This window comes from Zosterops lateralis (genome assembly GCF_965231275.1).
Source record: "Zosterops lateralis genome assembly, chromosome: 8".
Classification (NCBI taxonomy): Eukaryota; Metazoa; Chordata; class Aves; order Passeriformes; family Zosteropidae; genus Zosterops; species Zosterops lateralis.
Genome location: NC_139768.1, coordinates 34,268,071 through 34,285,878, shown reverse-complemented (window position 1 = coordinate 34,285,878; position 17,808 = coordinate 34,268,071). Strand labels below are relative to the sequence as shown.

Sequence of the window (17,808 nt, the reverse complement as noted above, 5' to 3'; positions counted from 1 at the left end):
TAAGTTAGCCCTTTCAGTTTTATTTGGGATAGTCCTAAAATATATGCAGTAAACTATATAACTATATGTTGCTTCCCATTGCAACATTATTCTCTAAGAGAACATTAATTATCATTTAATACTTTCTTGTTGATATTAAATGCAGTCATAATGTGGTGCAACACCAAGAAATTACATAAGTGCTTTGAACGCTTGCTAAACCTGTGTGCTGTACATGTTGCCTATACATCTTCCTACACCAGGAGAGAAATATCTCAACAGTATGTTTATGAAGTAAAAAATTCGCTTTAAATATCTTTTTCAAATTATCTAAAATGCAACCAGTCTGGGGAAGTTCTAGGGAGAAAGTTGAACACAAGTGTTTTGACATCAGAGGTTGTGAAAAATGTTTGCAATTTTAAGATATATCAGCATCCTCTAAGTGTAACTGGGTAAATTCAGGAATTAATATTAAAACACTTAGATACACTTAAATTTTACTTTGAAAAACTAATTCTGAAAATACAGCACACTTCCATCAAGTAGGTATGTTTTTCACATTCAAAACCAGACTCAAGTGTTTAGGAGACACATTTTTATGTTCTCTTCCTCTCAGGCACCAACATGCTGGGATCTGCTTTATTTTGCATAACTGCTTAGCTCACCATGACACTCCTCAAATAACACAAATAATATCCCTGGTAGTAGAATTAAGACTTAAAACTCTTAGCTTAATAATCCTTAACAGTATTCTCATGAAAAAGAACTGGCTTATTTGCTCACACAGGAAAACAATATAGAGAAAAGAAAGGCACCTTGTTTTTCTGACACAGTAGATTTATCTCTACTGCAAGAACTTTAAAATACAAAAATCACTGTGATATTGGCTGGCTTTCCTTTATGTGAAACTAAAGATAGATGAAAAAGCGTATTTGTTGTCTCTTAATTAAGAGTGACAGTGTTGTGCATATTTACCTGTTAGGGCAAACACAGATCATTCCAGAAACATGTATTCTTCCTGGTTGCAACACACACAAATCACACAAAGACATTAGTTCAAAAATTTTAATAAAATATATCCAGATACATTTCATCCTCTGTTCATAGCTACACTGTAAATTTCAAAGAAATATATATTTTTAAGAAACTGGGGGGGGAGGGAAATTGAGCCACAGAAGTTGGTATTGAATATATAACTGAAAATCCAGTTTGTTAAATTTGTCAAAATTAAGCCAGTCTTACCGTCCACCATTTAACCTAACTATTGCCAATTCTTAGGAGACACTTAAATATTTACAATAAATAAATCACTTACATGAAGTAAATGCTTTACAGTTTCCTGAATCAAGTGAGTAAAATCAAGAGTACCAATACAAATCATGTATAAAATAATTCCTTCCAGAAAAGGAATTACAGGAGGATCCAAACATGCAATAGTCCATGGTATACCGTAACTTCAGAAACAATACATACACACACCTACAGAACACCAATGCAATCTGAAATTTTCTTTTCTGCCTGAGGCTGGATGTGGTCCATATGCCTAAACAAGGAAATGCAGCAGCATGCAGTCTTCTTTGTCACCACTGTTTAAGGTAGGGAAAAACCTGTTTACACCTGTTAGTACTGGGAAGTACGTAACATATTCAGCCTTGAATAAACCAAATCAAGAACACTCAGCTCTACAGAAAAGCTTTCTAAGATTAGGCTCCTACTACCTGCCACAAAGACATCTTTTCTAGCACTCCTCCCTGTAAAAATCCACCCTGCTTTTATTTGTGTAGCACAGCATTTCTTAGAATAGAATGTATGCCAACAAACTGTTTTCCAAATTCCAAGATTTCTAATACTGCTGAATACATTTTGGTTCTAACTTAAATGGCTGAAGAGACTTTCCTGTGTAGCAGTCTGAAGACAAATGCATTGTTCTTGCATACAGAAAACTTGTACAGAACAAGGATAAAAGGCTGCTTAAAGTGTGGTCTGCCAAGCTCAGCTTTTGCAGACCTGGCAAGGATCTGAATGCCAAAATCATTGCATTATGTTCAAATCAGTTTATTCAATTCAGTTTTTTAAAAACAGCAGATGCCTAATTACTAGCTTAAAAAGCAGCATAATCAGCAGCATGTCACTCCTGGAATGGTGATAAAGCTAAATAACAGCTTGGAACCCGTATAAAACATGGGTGTCATCTCCAAAACTGTGTCATTCCTAAAATCTCTCTATTGAAGCCTAGAAGATCAAGTGCAAAAAAGTGTTTAGAGCTAGCTAATGTTTATTTTGATGTGTCACTCGGTTTTGACTCCAGGAAATTAACCACATTTTGGCAAATAAGGATGTCAGACAACAGCAGGTCCACAGCAGCAGAAAGCTTTTTTTCTTAAACTTCAAGCAATTTAGTCATCAATATCATTTGAGGATTGATAGTGTAGTTTTACAGAAAAGTCTTCTGGAAGAAAGAATCAGTTGAGGTGCAGGAATTGTTTCATAAGTTCGTATGTGGTAAAAGCCACAGCCTGGGAAGGAATACAACGGATGTAATTCAAGGATAAGCCACGGTATAGTCCTCTTCGTATCCCGTGTTGTTGATACACATATTTCAGTGTCTGCACCATTGTACTGGAAAAATAAGAACTCAAATCATTAGTGGAGACACACACTCAGTATCAAAATCATTTTCTTTAAATACAAGACACTTTTTACTTGGGTTTTAACAGACCCATGGAGAAAAGCCAACGGCATTCCATATAGCAAAGCCACATATGACTAAAAAGACAACCTGAGCTTCCACAAGAAATTTGGGCCCAAGGGCTGGGAACTGGAAAGAGTTCAGTACAGTCCCAGCTAAATAAGTGTCAGTCTGAAAACACCTGCCCTACAATATATATTAAAGTATTTTACATCAGAACAGCTCCACCCATTCTCTTGCCTAAGTGGCAGGAAGGAGCTGAGAACTATCAATTCCTTTTACAAATAATCATCTGACTATATAATATTTGACCTAATTAAAAGCAGAAATCGTTCTGTATATGCAAAGAAATCTTTCCTCACATACTCTAATTGAAACTAAGCAAACAAGCATAAAATGGAAAGAACTTAAGGTGCTTGGTATTTCCATGCTATTGAACACAGTGCTCTTGGAGAGCATCTTCGATATCTTCCAAAGCTTTTGAGACTTCCTACTTGCTTTATGTTTCCATCCTCTAAAGATATCCCTCTGTCTCTCCTTCAAGGCATAGCTCTCTATACTAGTCACAATAAAATTGTTAAATTGGGAAGCGTCCTATCTGTAAAAGTAGTCCTCACAAATGCAAAAAGTAAAACCCTGAGAACAGCAAACACATTTTTATTTTAAAATTATCAGGAGTGGAAAATATCCAAGAAAAAAAAAGAAAGGCTGGTAAAGAAAACTGAACAGAACCTTCACAGTTAAACAACATTCAGGTTGTTTGTCAAAAGTCACTCAGGCTGCTCTTGCATCCAACTTTCCATGCAGGAGGTTCACAGTGAATTGCACTGGATTCAGAGATACACAATTCCACCAGATTGAAACTAACCAAGAAAAAATTGTCACAGAATTGAACTTGATTGAGACAATTTGAAATTCAGAAAGTTTTTCAAGATGAGAGCTGATTTAATACTATTATGATTTTTAAGTTATTATGGTGCTTCCACTTCTACTGGAGGAACCTCAATAACGTGTAGGGTGCACAAGATTACTGTAAGTGCAAGCAAGCTCAAATAAAATTGTATTACACAAAATCATGGAACAGATTCTGCACCATTAAAATACACTCTGAAATTATTTCATTTCAGTAGAAGTATTCCATCTCTCTTGCTGATATTAAAGGTAGCACAAGTTGCACTAAAATACAAAAAAATCATTTTACTAATACAAATACAGGATTACTAACAAGGGTGCTACTGTTATTTCAGGGGGTTTTTTTAATTCCAGATGGATAATTTCAGCTTTTGTCTGTGGGGAACCTTCTTTATTAGAAGAATGAAGAAATCAACAACACAGTAGTTCAGGGGGTGGAGGTGGTTGTTTTCTTATTTTTAAAGTTTAAAATTAAGAACTGAACTTAGCTCAGACATCCAAGAGCTCAGTTAGTGTGGATGAAAGGGAAATACTTACAGGCACTTTTCAGAGTCTGGAAGAACCGCTCCTAACTGCATTCGCCTACGAGTTACATCCAGGGGGTATCTACAGAGAAGATATTGAAACTGCAGCTCAAGCAGATGTGTGATGACTGGCTGAATATTGTTTAAACAGGAATACAGAAAAGTCCACACACAACCTCTAAGCTGCCTTTTCAGTGAGTCAGGAATCCAGCTTAGATTCTCAACACAGCTGAAAGCTCTCCAAAAAGAGAGACTCCCCTTACACAACCAAAACCAGCAAACCAGAGCTCTTAATATATTCCATTTGGTGTCTTCCTTATTTCCTAATAAGGAAGACACCTGAAGGTCAGATGAGAGTATAAAACAGACTGTAAAATGCTGAAGGGAGACGACACCTGCATTGAAAATAAAATCAACAGTTTAAGGATTAATAGGCAATTATATTTGCAATGCAGTGATTTAGTGAAAAATCCATGCCATGTAAGTCTATTAAATTAATTTATTTTATGGACAAAATAAAACACAACAAGGACAGGGTGAAAAGGGAAAAAGCAAGTAAAGTAATAAAGATGCCAAATACAATATCTAAGACTTGGTTGGTTTTGGTTGGGTTTTTTTTTAGTCCTATGGCTTCACAGGTTACATAAATTTGAAAGTAAATTGTAATAATAAAGTTCTGCAGATTATGTTCAGGGTCAGAAAGTGGATTTTAGCAGATTTGTCTGAACTTGTTTGATTACTCACTGGATAACTCTTAAAAGACCCTAAAGATTAAATAGGTATTTAGTAAGTGAAACAATAAGAAATGCCTGAATTTCAGTATTTGTTTAATTTAAAAACCCTACTAATAATAATTAGACTTAGATAAAATTGTGTCAGATAAAAGTTTCTTTAGAACAAACAGCTATAGAGAGGAAAACCAACCCCACCCCCAAACTTACGATATGGTCTGAGCTATTGCTCCAGCTATGCCCCCACACAGCAGATTGACATGTGTTTTCAGAACTAAGACATCAGGGTTATCTAATGAAGGCCGTCCAAGCAAGTTCGGTGCTTGAGCAAGTCCAATGCTCTTTAAGGTACCAAAGGTAAAAAATGAAAAACCTAAAAGGAAATTTAATTTTATTTACTTTCATTAAAAAGCAAACCATTTGTTGATGTATCATCATAAACAGAAAGCTGCATTTACCAAATGAAACTGTTTTCCAGTTCTTTTGGAAGTTTTTTCTTAAGCAGAAAGACAGATAAACAATATTTTGAAATTCTACAGTAACTTCTGTCCAAATTAATTTGTGTTTATACATAATACTACAAGATTGCTTTAAATGAGCTAGACTGCGAGTTTTAAAAGTAACTGGATTGCTGTCAAGAATCTTTCCTTGCTCTAAGATCTTTGTAACTGAGGCACACCTCTCAGCTTTTAAAAACGAGCGTAGTTTAGCCGGGCTGTTCTGCTGCTGCACTCCCCATCACTGCTGCTCTACCTGCGGCAGTATTTACAGAAAAGCCACCAGGAGATGAAGTCAACACGGAGCTCTGAGGCTCCATTTACAGAGTGCCCACTCCCAAGGATCTGCCTGTTTGAGAGAAACGGCCTCCATGTTTTACTGGGGGAAAACTGGGAACTACAAGACAACCACTAGTTTACCTTTCTCACTCTTAGCTCCAAACTGCAGAAAAGCTAGGCTTTGACTATTGAAGACACTTTTTAAGGTGCATCATTGAAGGTGATTAGGACAGAAGCCAATTAACTAGGTGCGCAAACATATTAAACAAATTTAGTAGTGCACAGAACTGCCACGTTCTGGCTTTAACTTACCCGCATATGGTGCCATTCCCACCACAGTTGGCATCAGCCCTCTGTAGAACCCACTAAAACCACCTTCCTTTGGAAGAAAAACACAGCAGCATTTGTGGCAAGAAATACAAGTGTCTTGAGTTACCTGACTCTTCATAGGGACTCCCATGACAGCAATCTGACTAGCACCATCTACCACCAAGGAGCTCATGTCATGTTCTGCTTCCTGTGCCTGAAGAATTCAAGGGACAACTGCCTGGCTCCATAGGAGATAAATAAGTGAAAATGAAGGAAAAAATCTACACCCAAAATCATAACTGGAAACATTTATGCATTACACATAGCCCTCCTCCCCAAATCTTTTTGGTAACAAACATTACTACTTTTCTTGAAAAGCAGCTTCTCTGCTGTTTCTGACCTCCCACTTACATGAGCCTTTGATACAGCTTAGCAGCCTAAGTCAAAAGCAGCATCCAAATAACTTTTTACATTAAAAAAATTCAAAGTGCGCAAAATGAAGTTGTTATCTCATACTAAGCCACTACGTTTGATGCAGTGCAACATTATTTAAAGAGCATTTTTCGCTTTGACAGAACTGAAGATTAAAAGAAAAAATACCTTTGTGTAAATCATCTTGAATGCATGGATAATTCCCATGTACTTGTGTTCCCCTTTTACTTGGAACGCCAGGCGAACTCTAACCATATCAAGAGGGTAAGTACAAATCACTGCTGTAATACCTTTATTAAAAACAAAAACAAAACAAGCAAACAAAACTCACCTACACCTTATCTGATTCTAGGATTATTTTGAAAAGTAGAATTTCCTTTATTTCCTTTTCTGGCAGTGAATACAATTGCATATACAAGCTACTTTGTTAAAGAAACACTTGAAGTCACTTATAATCAGAGAACAGGAACACTAACTCCAGCAACACACAAAGGATTTATGTTTGTACTTGGTGTTCTCTGAAGCACACCTAGGCCTAGATTTTCCAAGATTTATGGGTCTGACTACATTCACCTATGCAATCATTGAAATTCATAGCTCCTAAGAATCAGGCTAGTCAAGTATATCAGCTTTACTGGATTGCAACCATGAAACCTAATCCTACCATATTTAAAAAAAAAAAATTCAAACCACGAAATGTACATGTTTAATTCCAAAAAGGTTCTGTCAGAATTTGGTGTGATTACTGGGTATAGATACATGTATCTGAAAATATGAAACATATTCTAATGACACTAATTATATTCTAATTACATCTAAAATAAAGCCAGGCTCCTACTGATGAGAAGTACTTAACTGTGTTGCATTACTGAATTTTAATAGTTCATGTTACATCAGGACTTCTATTTTTAAACTGAGCAGAAAAGCTTTCTGGACTTAAGATGCAAAATAAAAGGAAAAAAAAATCAAATCTTAGAACTCATCCAGTTAGGAGCTGGTTCAAAACAGCTTAAATGCTGACCAACTTGCAATTTTGGAAATACAGCTCCAGTACAGAAAACAACAATTCTAACAGTTACCTGAATAACAAATTCTTTCCAACTGCTAGTTATTGAGGTAAACCATTCAATGGCTGACAAACTCTTTGGAGGGAATAATTAAAACCGTTGACTAACAACAGTGGTAATTTTCTGATGGTGCACCACAGTCACCAAAAAACTCTACCAAAAACCCAAAACTCAAAAAAAAAAAAAAAAAAAAAAAAAAAAAAAAAAAAAAAAAATCTGGAGAAAAGGAGAAAAAGTAAAAACCTTTGTAATTGGCACTGCTTTCTAGCAACTGCTCTAATTTAGCCAAATGTAACTTTTAAAATTGGTCCTACAGAAAATAAGCACCCTTTTTATTCTGACAGGAAATTTTCACTTCCTCTTAATAGTCTCTTAAAGACATCTTTTTGTAGCTCTATCATCTCCCCTCCTTTCCACAAGGCCAAGAGAAATCCATACAGGGAGAAGAAAAAAAATCAAACACAAACCAACAACAAAATCCAAACACAACTTCTGCAAGCAAGCTCTTCATAACTTTTATGCCTGGAGTTAAAAAACAAAAAACCACTGCTCTGATAAGTTGAATGATCTGAAAGGTATCAGGACTAGATAATCCTGGCGAGGAAAAAAAAAATGCAGTAAGTGAGCTATCCAAAAAACTGACACTCGTCAACTCTCAAGTGAGAGCCAAGTTTGTGGGATTCTGGATTATTCCACCAGTAATTCATTTGAGAAGACAAAAACAGCTCTTTTGGAGATTTTGGACAAGTCCTCTGAACAAAAAGCAGACATCTGCAGTTTATTTCTGAAGTTGTCTCACCCACAGGATTCAACAGTTGGAAGCTGCAAAACACTACAGCAACTTCAAAACTGTTTCCACTGACTTATATGAAACACAATCCCTCAGTCAAGAGCCTTTTCCTAATGGATTCCCTGAGATGTCCAAAAATATCATAAAATAGATTAATTCAAGCAGTTTTTAAAAAAAATATGAGTGGGGGAAAAGCATTTCTACAGAGTTTAGGAGTGCACAGGAAACATCCCACTTCAGAAAACAGACTTTACCCACTCCTCTCTTTCCAATTATGCACTGATGTCTATCCAGGAACTTCCTCTGAACAAAGGCTAGCAACAGACCAAAAAAGAGCTTGGTGAATGCACTATTTAGTGAACACAGCCTGAAAATAGTACAATTTAAAAAAAATAGACTAAACCGAAAGAAACTGTATGTAGTAAGGATTTTAATAGAATCTTTCTTCATTTTTTCTTAAAATCCTCTAGCTGTGAATTTCTGAGAAAAAAATGAAAGAAGCAAAACGGGGATTTGGGACATCAGCCACAATATATGTGGTTTTGTAGTAACTAGGAGAGGCAAGTTACTGCTTTACTGTTTATATAAGGAAAATGTACGCACAAGGGATCAAGATTTCTTTTGGGGCTCAGGAGAGACACTGTCCTTTCCAAGAGGAATGGCAGCCAGTTACGGGACACAAAGTCATTGTGGTGAAGCGTACAAAACTACTCATCTCACCTCTGCTCCCTAAAAACTGTGTTATGAGAAGTCAGACCACAGCACCTTAAGGCTCAGTCCCAGGCTTGAAAAAGCAAAGTCTATCTCCACTAATGATAGCTAAGCCAAAAATCTCTCCTGGGGTAGGTTAAACAGGACAGATTCAAAAGTGTATCAACAGCTTTGAGATATATACAGCAATTCCCACTGTCTGATCTGAAATAATCACAGGAGGGGAACGTAGCTACTCCCTTGAAAGAGCCACTTCCTCAAAACCAGCAGACTTTGTCGCTGCCAATGCTGACTCAGAAGCCAGGGAAAGACCGCTCTTCACTCCCCATATTGTCCTCAAGCACCTTTGACCACTCTTGGGGACAAGATACTGGGTCACACAGACTAAAGACAGTGACAGTGAAGCACGTTAGACTGTCCCTGATTTGCTACCCAGGCTTTGGGACTTAACAATGAGATCAGCTCTACAGGGATCCATCTGTCTCACAATTTCCCTACTATTCTTCTGCTCTTGGTAATTTTCTTTCTTTGGGAATAAAAATAAAAAATTATCTGGAACAAGAAAAAAACACAAGTGAAATACATTTACATTGCAAACACAACTGGTATGTAAGTATTTATGATCTCTGTCTCATGCTCTTTGTACTTTATGAGTAGCTCCAGAGATCAAATTAAGCCAGGAGATTCAGAATAATAAAGCTCAAAAAGTGGTAAGCACAAGGCAGAGCTTTGAACTGCAGAAGATTTGCTCCTCAACTAATATAAAGATTAATTAATCCAAGCAGCATCTTCTGATCTGAACAAAACAAAGCTTCAGAAACTACATACAGAGAAATTGCTGATGATAAAAAAAATATTGCTCAGATAGGTTAAAGAATGCCTGATTTATCTGTCCTAATATTTCTTTATGTTTAATATGTAATTCTGTTACCACCCACAGTGCATCAGAAGAACTAAACCAGATTTCTTTTAAATGGTGACTGAAGTAGGTAACTGTCACTTACATACTATTTAAAATGGGGACAGTCAATATCCTCCTAGATAGTACTACATCAGTACTATTTTCAATCACTTTTAGTAAAAATAGAAAGCTAAAAACAAAAACATACTTTCTCTATTTGTTTAATAGGACTTGAACTTATTCTAGATAACATCTAGTCTTTTTTTGCTTTGTTATTTTAAAGTGAATCAATTGCAAAAGAGGAAATACACACATCTGTGTTTTAATTTGGCTTTTTCTATTAGAAAACTTAAAAAAATTAATTTGTAAAATCATCCTATGATGTTATGTTTAATGTTACTTGTTAATTTTTGTTATTTGATAATTTTCTTTCCTAAACCCCACCAACCTCTATTATTTCTCTTCTGTCCAGCTCTGTCTTTCCTTAAAAAGCTATACACTACTTAATGAAGTGTTACAGCTGAAATTTGAATCACACAAGACTCAGGAAATTCAGAGTTAGAGTTTCCACAGAAACTTTAACTTGGTCTCCTTAAATAGATGCATTACAATAGGCTTTTCTTTTCTCTCCCTCTACTACCCCCATCCTCACTGCCTTGTTTTCCCCTGTGGATATGCTTTTGATCCTGTTTATCACTTACAGAAGACACTAAAATGTTTCCCACTTTGAAGCTGATTCAGGTCATGTTGGAAACACCGACATAAACAAGATTTAAGTACAGTGGGTACAGAGAAGTGAAAGCAGACAGCTGCCTGGCTAGATGGTGTAGAGGGGACAAAAAGTTAAATACAGGTTATCTATTCTCAACTTCTTAATACTGTCTCCCATGAAACTGTGAAGACCCCTCTGCACCAACACCGGGGTTTGTGCAGCATGTCATCTCCTTTAGTGTTTAAGTATGGAAGAAAGAAAAATATCCTTTATTGGAGCCAGCACAGAAGGGAAAGCAAGAAATATTACCAATTGCTTTCAAGTCTTTGTTTGCAAACCTAGAAAAAAACTTCTCTACCAGATTTCAAACTCTCTGCTCTTCTTACTGCCTCCTTCCTCCCCTATATCTCCTTGATATACTTAAGATAAACCCTCTGCCTCTTATTATCTAAAGAATATCCCAAGAAGCAGTTAATGCCAGCGAGTAAACAAAGTGAGACACTCACATGTGATACTATATATATATATATATATACACACACACACATACACTTGACTGCTGTGTTCATTTCACCCCCAAGTCAAGCTCAGTTCCTCCCTTTTGGGGCTCTAAAAATGAAACTAATGAATATATTGTACTTAAACACACCACATAAAGCAGATCGTGGTTGTGAGATAGCTCTGTATATTGATTTATTTCTGTTCTTCTAACCACACAAACCAGATGGAACCAGTAAGGTGCTTACAACAATGTCAGATGCTATTCATTTATTTACGGGAAGAATTCCATCCCATCCAACACTGAGATTAAGCTGATAATTCAGTGTTTTCACAGCACCTCCCAACTCAGGTTCCCAGTCTCTGACAAAGCTCCTGGAAAAGCTAATAATAATAATCTTTTGGGAGGGTAAAAGTGAATCGCAAAATATTCCTTAGAACAGTTAAAGCCAGGGAAAGGAACAAAGAAGAAAAAAAAAAAACATCTATGGATCCAAGGGGGTTTTTTGACTTTTCAGATAGAAAGCCAAACAAGTTCTGGAACATATCTTAGCAAACAGGTTAGTTTTTAGGACTCTTTTCATTGTTTAATTCCATTCTCATTCTTTTTCCTCTAATACGACACAAAGCCAGAATATTTTTATGAGATCTTCCTAGTTTGACTTAAGGTATATTAAAAAATCCCTTTTTTTTCTTCCCCAAAAGAAGCTAAATATGAATACCCATAATTATTTAAGGACTGTCACTAAGCCTATTTTACAAACTAAAAGCACATAAAGAATCACTTCAATTGAAACTCAGTCCACTACTACTTACCTTCCCATGTTTTTTCCTTAGCTGCTTTTGAATCAATGACTAGTAAGAGGAAAACATATATAATACCATACACTGGCAGTTTACTGCTATTGCACTAATTAATAAATGAGAGATTTTAATAGTCACAAATATGATCTATACAGCATTATGACAATCCTGGACTGGACATGGAAAAGAAGAGATTTCTGGCAAATCCAAAGAAACAACTCATTTAAGAAGCGCCAGTTCTCTCTATTCCTGTGGGCTTATATTCAACCTAGCAGCAGTGGCAGAGAGGCTGATGAGCTAATTCTACCAGAACCTGCAGCTTTATACTGCACATTGATGACACTGTTTTTTACACTTTCTAAACACCATAAATAAAAGACTATTAAAAACTTATGTTTCACAACATAGCACAGAATTCACTGCTTGCACAAATATTTTTTTAAAGAATACTCATAAATAAACAGATTTCAATTAAACAACCACATTAAATTAACCATTTACCAGTATATTTGCTTAACAAAAATTTGCAGTTTGACCCAACACCACATCAAATCATCCTCTGAATGAATATTAAGTTCTCAGCAAAAGGCATGTCTGAAATCCAAGTACAAAACTATACCTGCCATGGATCCAGCCATTAATCGATGCACATGCCCAGAAATCCCAAGCTGTTTCTTTATTACCTACATGGATATGGAACGTTTACAGTAGTCAGATATCAGAAAACACAGGGAAACACAGCACAAAGTTTATTAGCACGTTAGTGCAAACTCCACAGCAGTTTCCAAAAAGTTTACAATGCCAGAAATTCAATCCAGAACATTAAATTGCTGTTAGAATTTTTTAACACTGCTGCTGTTTCCAATTTCTTATTAAAAACATGGAAGTACTAAAATTCTACTAACAAAGCAAAACAATGAGTTGAAAGTATTTGTACTGTTCACTTCAGAAACTAGATTGTTTATTTAGTTATCATTAATGTGTGTTAAATGAGGCAAACTGACTATGTAGCGAGCAAAAGGACACTGAACAAAGTTGAAAAGTAAGAAGAGTCAATTTTTCTTACATGCATATCATCTGAAACACTCCCATAAAGATTTTAACTGGATTAAAAGAAGAAAAGAAAAAAAAGAGAAATAAAAAGGAAGAGAAAAAGGACATTTCAGAGCAAGAACTTGCTAAGTTAATTACGGCCTGGAAGGAAGTTAGAAATTAGTTTCCAGGCCTTTATCAAATAACTGAGACTTTCACTTTCTGCTATAAAGATCATTTGTATCTTCCTCCTTTAGGATTTTTTTTTTTTTACATAGCCATGCAAAATATTGTGAAGGTTTCTTGCCAATTAATAGGTAAAAGAAAGTGCTGCGATATTAAATGTGTTCTTGAAGTTGCCAGATTCATAAATGATTTCCATTATAAAGTATGGCATGCAGTCTTTTATTCCACACAACATAAAACATGCACATATCAACAGCATTCATGATTACAGCACAAAAAGAAAGAACCTGCAAAACCCATTAGAGTAACTTTTTTGTATTACTCTTCTGGAATTTACTCTTAGGGAAGGGAATCATAATTTCAATCCCACTGTCCTCAGTAAATATTGTACCATTTACTTGGCTGGGTACTGACCTTTCAAGCATGAAATTTCTTCTCGCTAATAGCAAAATGGCATTTTTTACCACAAAGAGCAATGTTTAAAAACATGTTCATGTTAACAACAGACCTCCATGAGATGTTGCAAAGATTTATTATGAAAGGGCAAATGCAGGAAAACAGAAAAGAATCCCCAAATATTGCAGAACCCTGAAATGAGCATTTTTATCTTCAAGGTCATTTTTATCTACAGCCTGACATAATAATTTGTCAGGTAAAATATAACAATCATATCCAGACAGACTTTCAAGTTTAAGTCATTTTATCCATGAAGTACTAAGTATTCCAACATAAAAACATAAAATTTGTTTCATTCTACACTTTTTTTCTGCATTATTCACAAAGGGCTACCTCGTGACAATACAAATAGCAGTAGACTTTAAATTACTTTTGTTTTCATTAAATGAAGGGGTATTATTCTCAACACTACAAACATTTAGAAATTGGTGCGAATTTCTTTTTCCTTAAGCAACATTGCAAAAGCTTCCCTGTTGTCCTGGTATTTTTAATGAGTAAATTCTGATAAAATTAAGCAACTTTAGAAGAGATGGGCAGCTAATTAATAAGACACAGAAGTTTTAGTGTTAAGTTTCACTCACTCAACCAGTTTGTATTCATTGCAGACAGAAAAAAAAATAAAAGGAAAACAATAAATTCAGCTACCTTTTTATATTGGTCAAATGCCATAAACTGAATAGCGCCATACGGAAAGATTCTAATCATCATCGCCCCGTTCCCTTTATACAGCCCAAGGTAACCTTCCTTTTTGGGGACAGCACACAATGTAGAAAATACTCCTGCAGCAATACAAAAAAAAGGTATTTAACGCTGTGGGGAAGGAAAAAAATCAAGGAAATGCTACTGTAAAGAAAGTAAACATATAAAGCTAAGCAGCATCGTGTTGCTCATGTAACTGTGGAAAATCCACTTTCACTGCCCAAACACTGCAGGAAGGGAGAGTCTGATGGTTAAGGTTTATTACAGTTTTCTCATCTCTCAGATTCAGTGAGCCTCTGCACTCAGGCCCCAGGACTAGTCTGGACTGTGAGCAATGCTACTGCAGATGCCACTACCCACCCACAGCAGCCTAATGGCAGCAACACAAGGGAGGGAACTGGCTGACTTACCACTCAGTCAATTCTGAATAAATAAATAAAGCTTTAAAATCTAATCCCATGGCAAAACCATCTGGTATTGCTACATGCTAAATTACAGATTAAATGCCATCACTGAGGAAATCAAGTAAACATGTTGAAGACTTATTACTTACAACTTAAACATCTCACACTCTATCTCAGAGTAATTGCAACATGAAGCAATCTTACTTCCTTTTAATCGCTGAGAAATAATGCAAGATCACACAAAGTTTGGGAAAAACCTACAGTTTTACTATAAACATTAGCTATGCACAGTTGCTATCAAATTCACTTTTTAGTTTAATTCTATAAAAGAATCCACTGTGATAGTCAGTTTTAATTCATATACAACTACTAAACAAGAACAGAAAATGAAAAAGACATCTTTCTTTCCGGCAGGAAGAAAAGAGTGGCTAACCAACTTTCATCTGAAGTTTAAAAAAACAAGTATCTATTAGTTTCTGGGATTCTAAGAATAAGAATAGATTAGTGCACCTTGTTACTATACCATTGTATATGAATATATTATTACATATTTAAGAGTAAATTTTCTTTTAAGATGTCATGCTTATTACATGCCTCTGAACTTATGCTAAGACCAGAATTTCTCTCTATGCTGCAGTGACGAATTACTCTTTCTATTTCCTAGGACACACACAAGCTCCAAAATGCCAGGGTATAAAAACGCATAGTGAGGATTCTGCTGACCCATAGTGTCTCTGCACTTACAGGTATTTCACCCGCATAATCCTCCATTTTTTTTTGTATACATGTAACATGGACATGCATTCAAGCCAGACACAGTTCAAATAATCAGCAATGAGCTGACTCCCAAAATAGGGAAGAACGTAAGATTTTTCTTGCCAACTATGGCACAGTACAAAGCAAATTGAAAATGAAGATTTAAAATCTCAGTCAAACTAGTTATTTCACCCTTCAATTCTTAAGACTTGAGTGTATACTTGTGTTTGTGTTACTAAAACACATTGCTTGTGTTTCCCTTTTTGCCACAGTGAATATATATCAACTGAATTTTATGATTTAGTGATGATTTATTTTTCCAACTTTTAAAAAACGTTATCTTTAGTATCTAAGCTAATAACAAGTTTAGTTACATACAAAATTAGCCAACTCAAAATATTATTTTCCCCTGACAATTGCAACACTTAAATTTTGGAGCAAAAGTTATGACACATGTCAGTAACATCTGACACAAATGGCTCAAACACTCTGCACAAGAGGGCACTGTTACTGCCCGCAGAGAACAGTTCCAGACAGTGAGTTTGCTCTCGCCGTGATGTAACACAGATGCCAAGCAGAGACCACCAGGCACAAACCCTCTGCTCTCCCCAGTTCCCACCAGCCATGCCTCTTGTCGGAAAAGCAGGGATCCCCACGGCGCCTGGGAACTGGCAACCACTGCAGTACAGTTTTTACTGAAATGATCCAAGCTTTGAAGCTATGATTACCAATCTCCTGCTGGCTTCTGTAAGCAGAAGATCAAGCCTAGCTCTTACATGCCTTATTGAGGATTATTCTGACATCTCAATCTCTAACGCATCGATTGATACCGCAACTTACACAGGGCTTTGTTTTTCTTCTCAAACAGTAACAAAACATGGCACAGAGCCTGACCAGACAGACACAACCTTCTGTCTGATGAGCACCTTTTTTATCAGCCTCATCACTGAGTAAATTAATACACCCAAACCACACACGCATTTAAAACCAAAAATTAGACACATTGCAGCCATCTTACCTAGATGTTTGTAATGGTGGTTATGAGCTTGCAGCAAAATCTTTACTCGATCCAGTGGTGCAGTAGTGGTTTTGGCACAACATCCTGCAACACCTTTCCGAGAGAGAAACAGAAAAGAGACAGGATGAAAAACATTCTTTAGATCAGCAGTTAATTAAGGGATTTTTTTCTAACGTAGTTAACTCAGTCGGGAATTGGAAAAAGCCCCAATGACAAGTAAACAGCTCCTATCAGGTGTCACAAGGCCCTTGAAGCCACAGCAAAACATTTAAGTTACTTTTCCTGTTTACAAAAACCCAGGCCAGCTGTCTGTTTCGGCTGCTAAGGTCATTGCAGACGGAACTTTCCTGAAAGTTACTCAAGAGTCTTCCATCCTGTTTCCTCCTTCCTTTTTGCGGGAAACAGCCCTTGCTGATCTTCCCAAGGAGGTGGGCTACGTGTCTGCCGTGTAGCCTGTGCTACTTCAGAGAATGAGATCCAAGAGCGTGCAGCATGATGTAAAAATTTTAAATAAACACAATCTTCTCCTACACCCAGCAAATCAGACAGCCGAGACAACACCTTACAGAAAGAGGCTTTTTCTCTAGGAGGTTGCTAATGTGGCGCTATGTTTGCCAGACTGTCTCGCACCTTCGCACCACCTTCATCTTCTCAACAGCAGCCTCAACAGCTTGAGGACAAGGGATACCCCGCCCTCCCCGAGTACCCCAGCGAGGGTTTGGGCTCTGGGAACATTTAACTGGCGGCTGCCCGGGGCTCCTCGCTGGTTCTGACACACGTGCGAGGCACGGGCGTGCACCGCGCCGCCCGCCTTGGTCTATTAGGGGGAAAAGGAAAAGCGAGCTCCCTGCCTCCCCAGGTGAGGAGCGCCGGCGGCAGTTCCACCGGGGACACGGACACGAAGGTCCGCCCGCCGCCGCCCGCCCGGAGCACCCACCTCCGGCGATGAAGGAGCGCAGCCAGTAGAAGTCTCGGCGCGCCGCGGCCGGGGGCAGCGCGGCTCCGGGCCCCGCCGCCGCCGGGGAAGCCATGGGGCAGGGCCGGGCCGGCGGCTCCCTCCGCGGCGAGCGGCGGCACACGGGGCAGCGCGGGGCCCCCGCCGCGCCGCAGGGGCGGAGCTCGGGGCCGCCCCGCCGAGCACGGCCGGGCCACGCCGCGGCGCCTGCGGATCGCGTCAGCGCCGGGGCCGCCTCTCGGCCGCGGACGAGGCCGGCCGGACCCGCCGGGGTCGCCTCCCGCCCGCGGGCAAGGCCGCGTCTCACCCCCGCCCGCTCCGGGGCACGATGCGGAGCGGGACGCGTGGGTTGGTCCCCCGGGGGTCGCTGGCTGCTCCGTAAAAATCGTAATCCGCGCACTTCGCCCACAAATACGTGTACTTAGACCTATGGGCGCACGTAACCAAAACCTAATGAGCTCTAATTA

General features: G+C 37.9%; 1 protein-coding gene across 1 annotated transcript; it reads right to left on the bottom strand.

Moving 5' to 3' along the window:
- Positions 1-1,030: 1,030 nt before the first annotated feature.
- SLC25A16 (solute carrier family 25 member 16) lies at positions 1,031-17,417 on the bottom strand (the record flags this gene model as incomplete). Its single annotated transcript, XM_083866898.1, has 9 exons — positions 1,031-2,598; positions 4,118-4,186; positions 5,046-5,208; positions 5,924-5,990; positions 6,521-6,642; positions 12,455-12,518; positions 14,155-14,288; positions 16,387-16,479; positions 17,324-17,417. The coding sequence occupies 9 exons, from the start codon at positions 17,415-17,417 to the stop codon at positions 2,442-2,444; spliced, it is 963 nt and encodes a 320-aa protein (XP_083723024.1). The 3' UTR covers positions 1,031-2,441.
- Between the last annotated feature and the right edge of the window lie 391 nt (positions 17,418-17,808).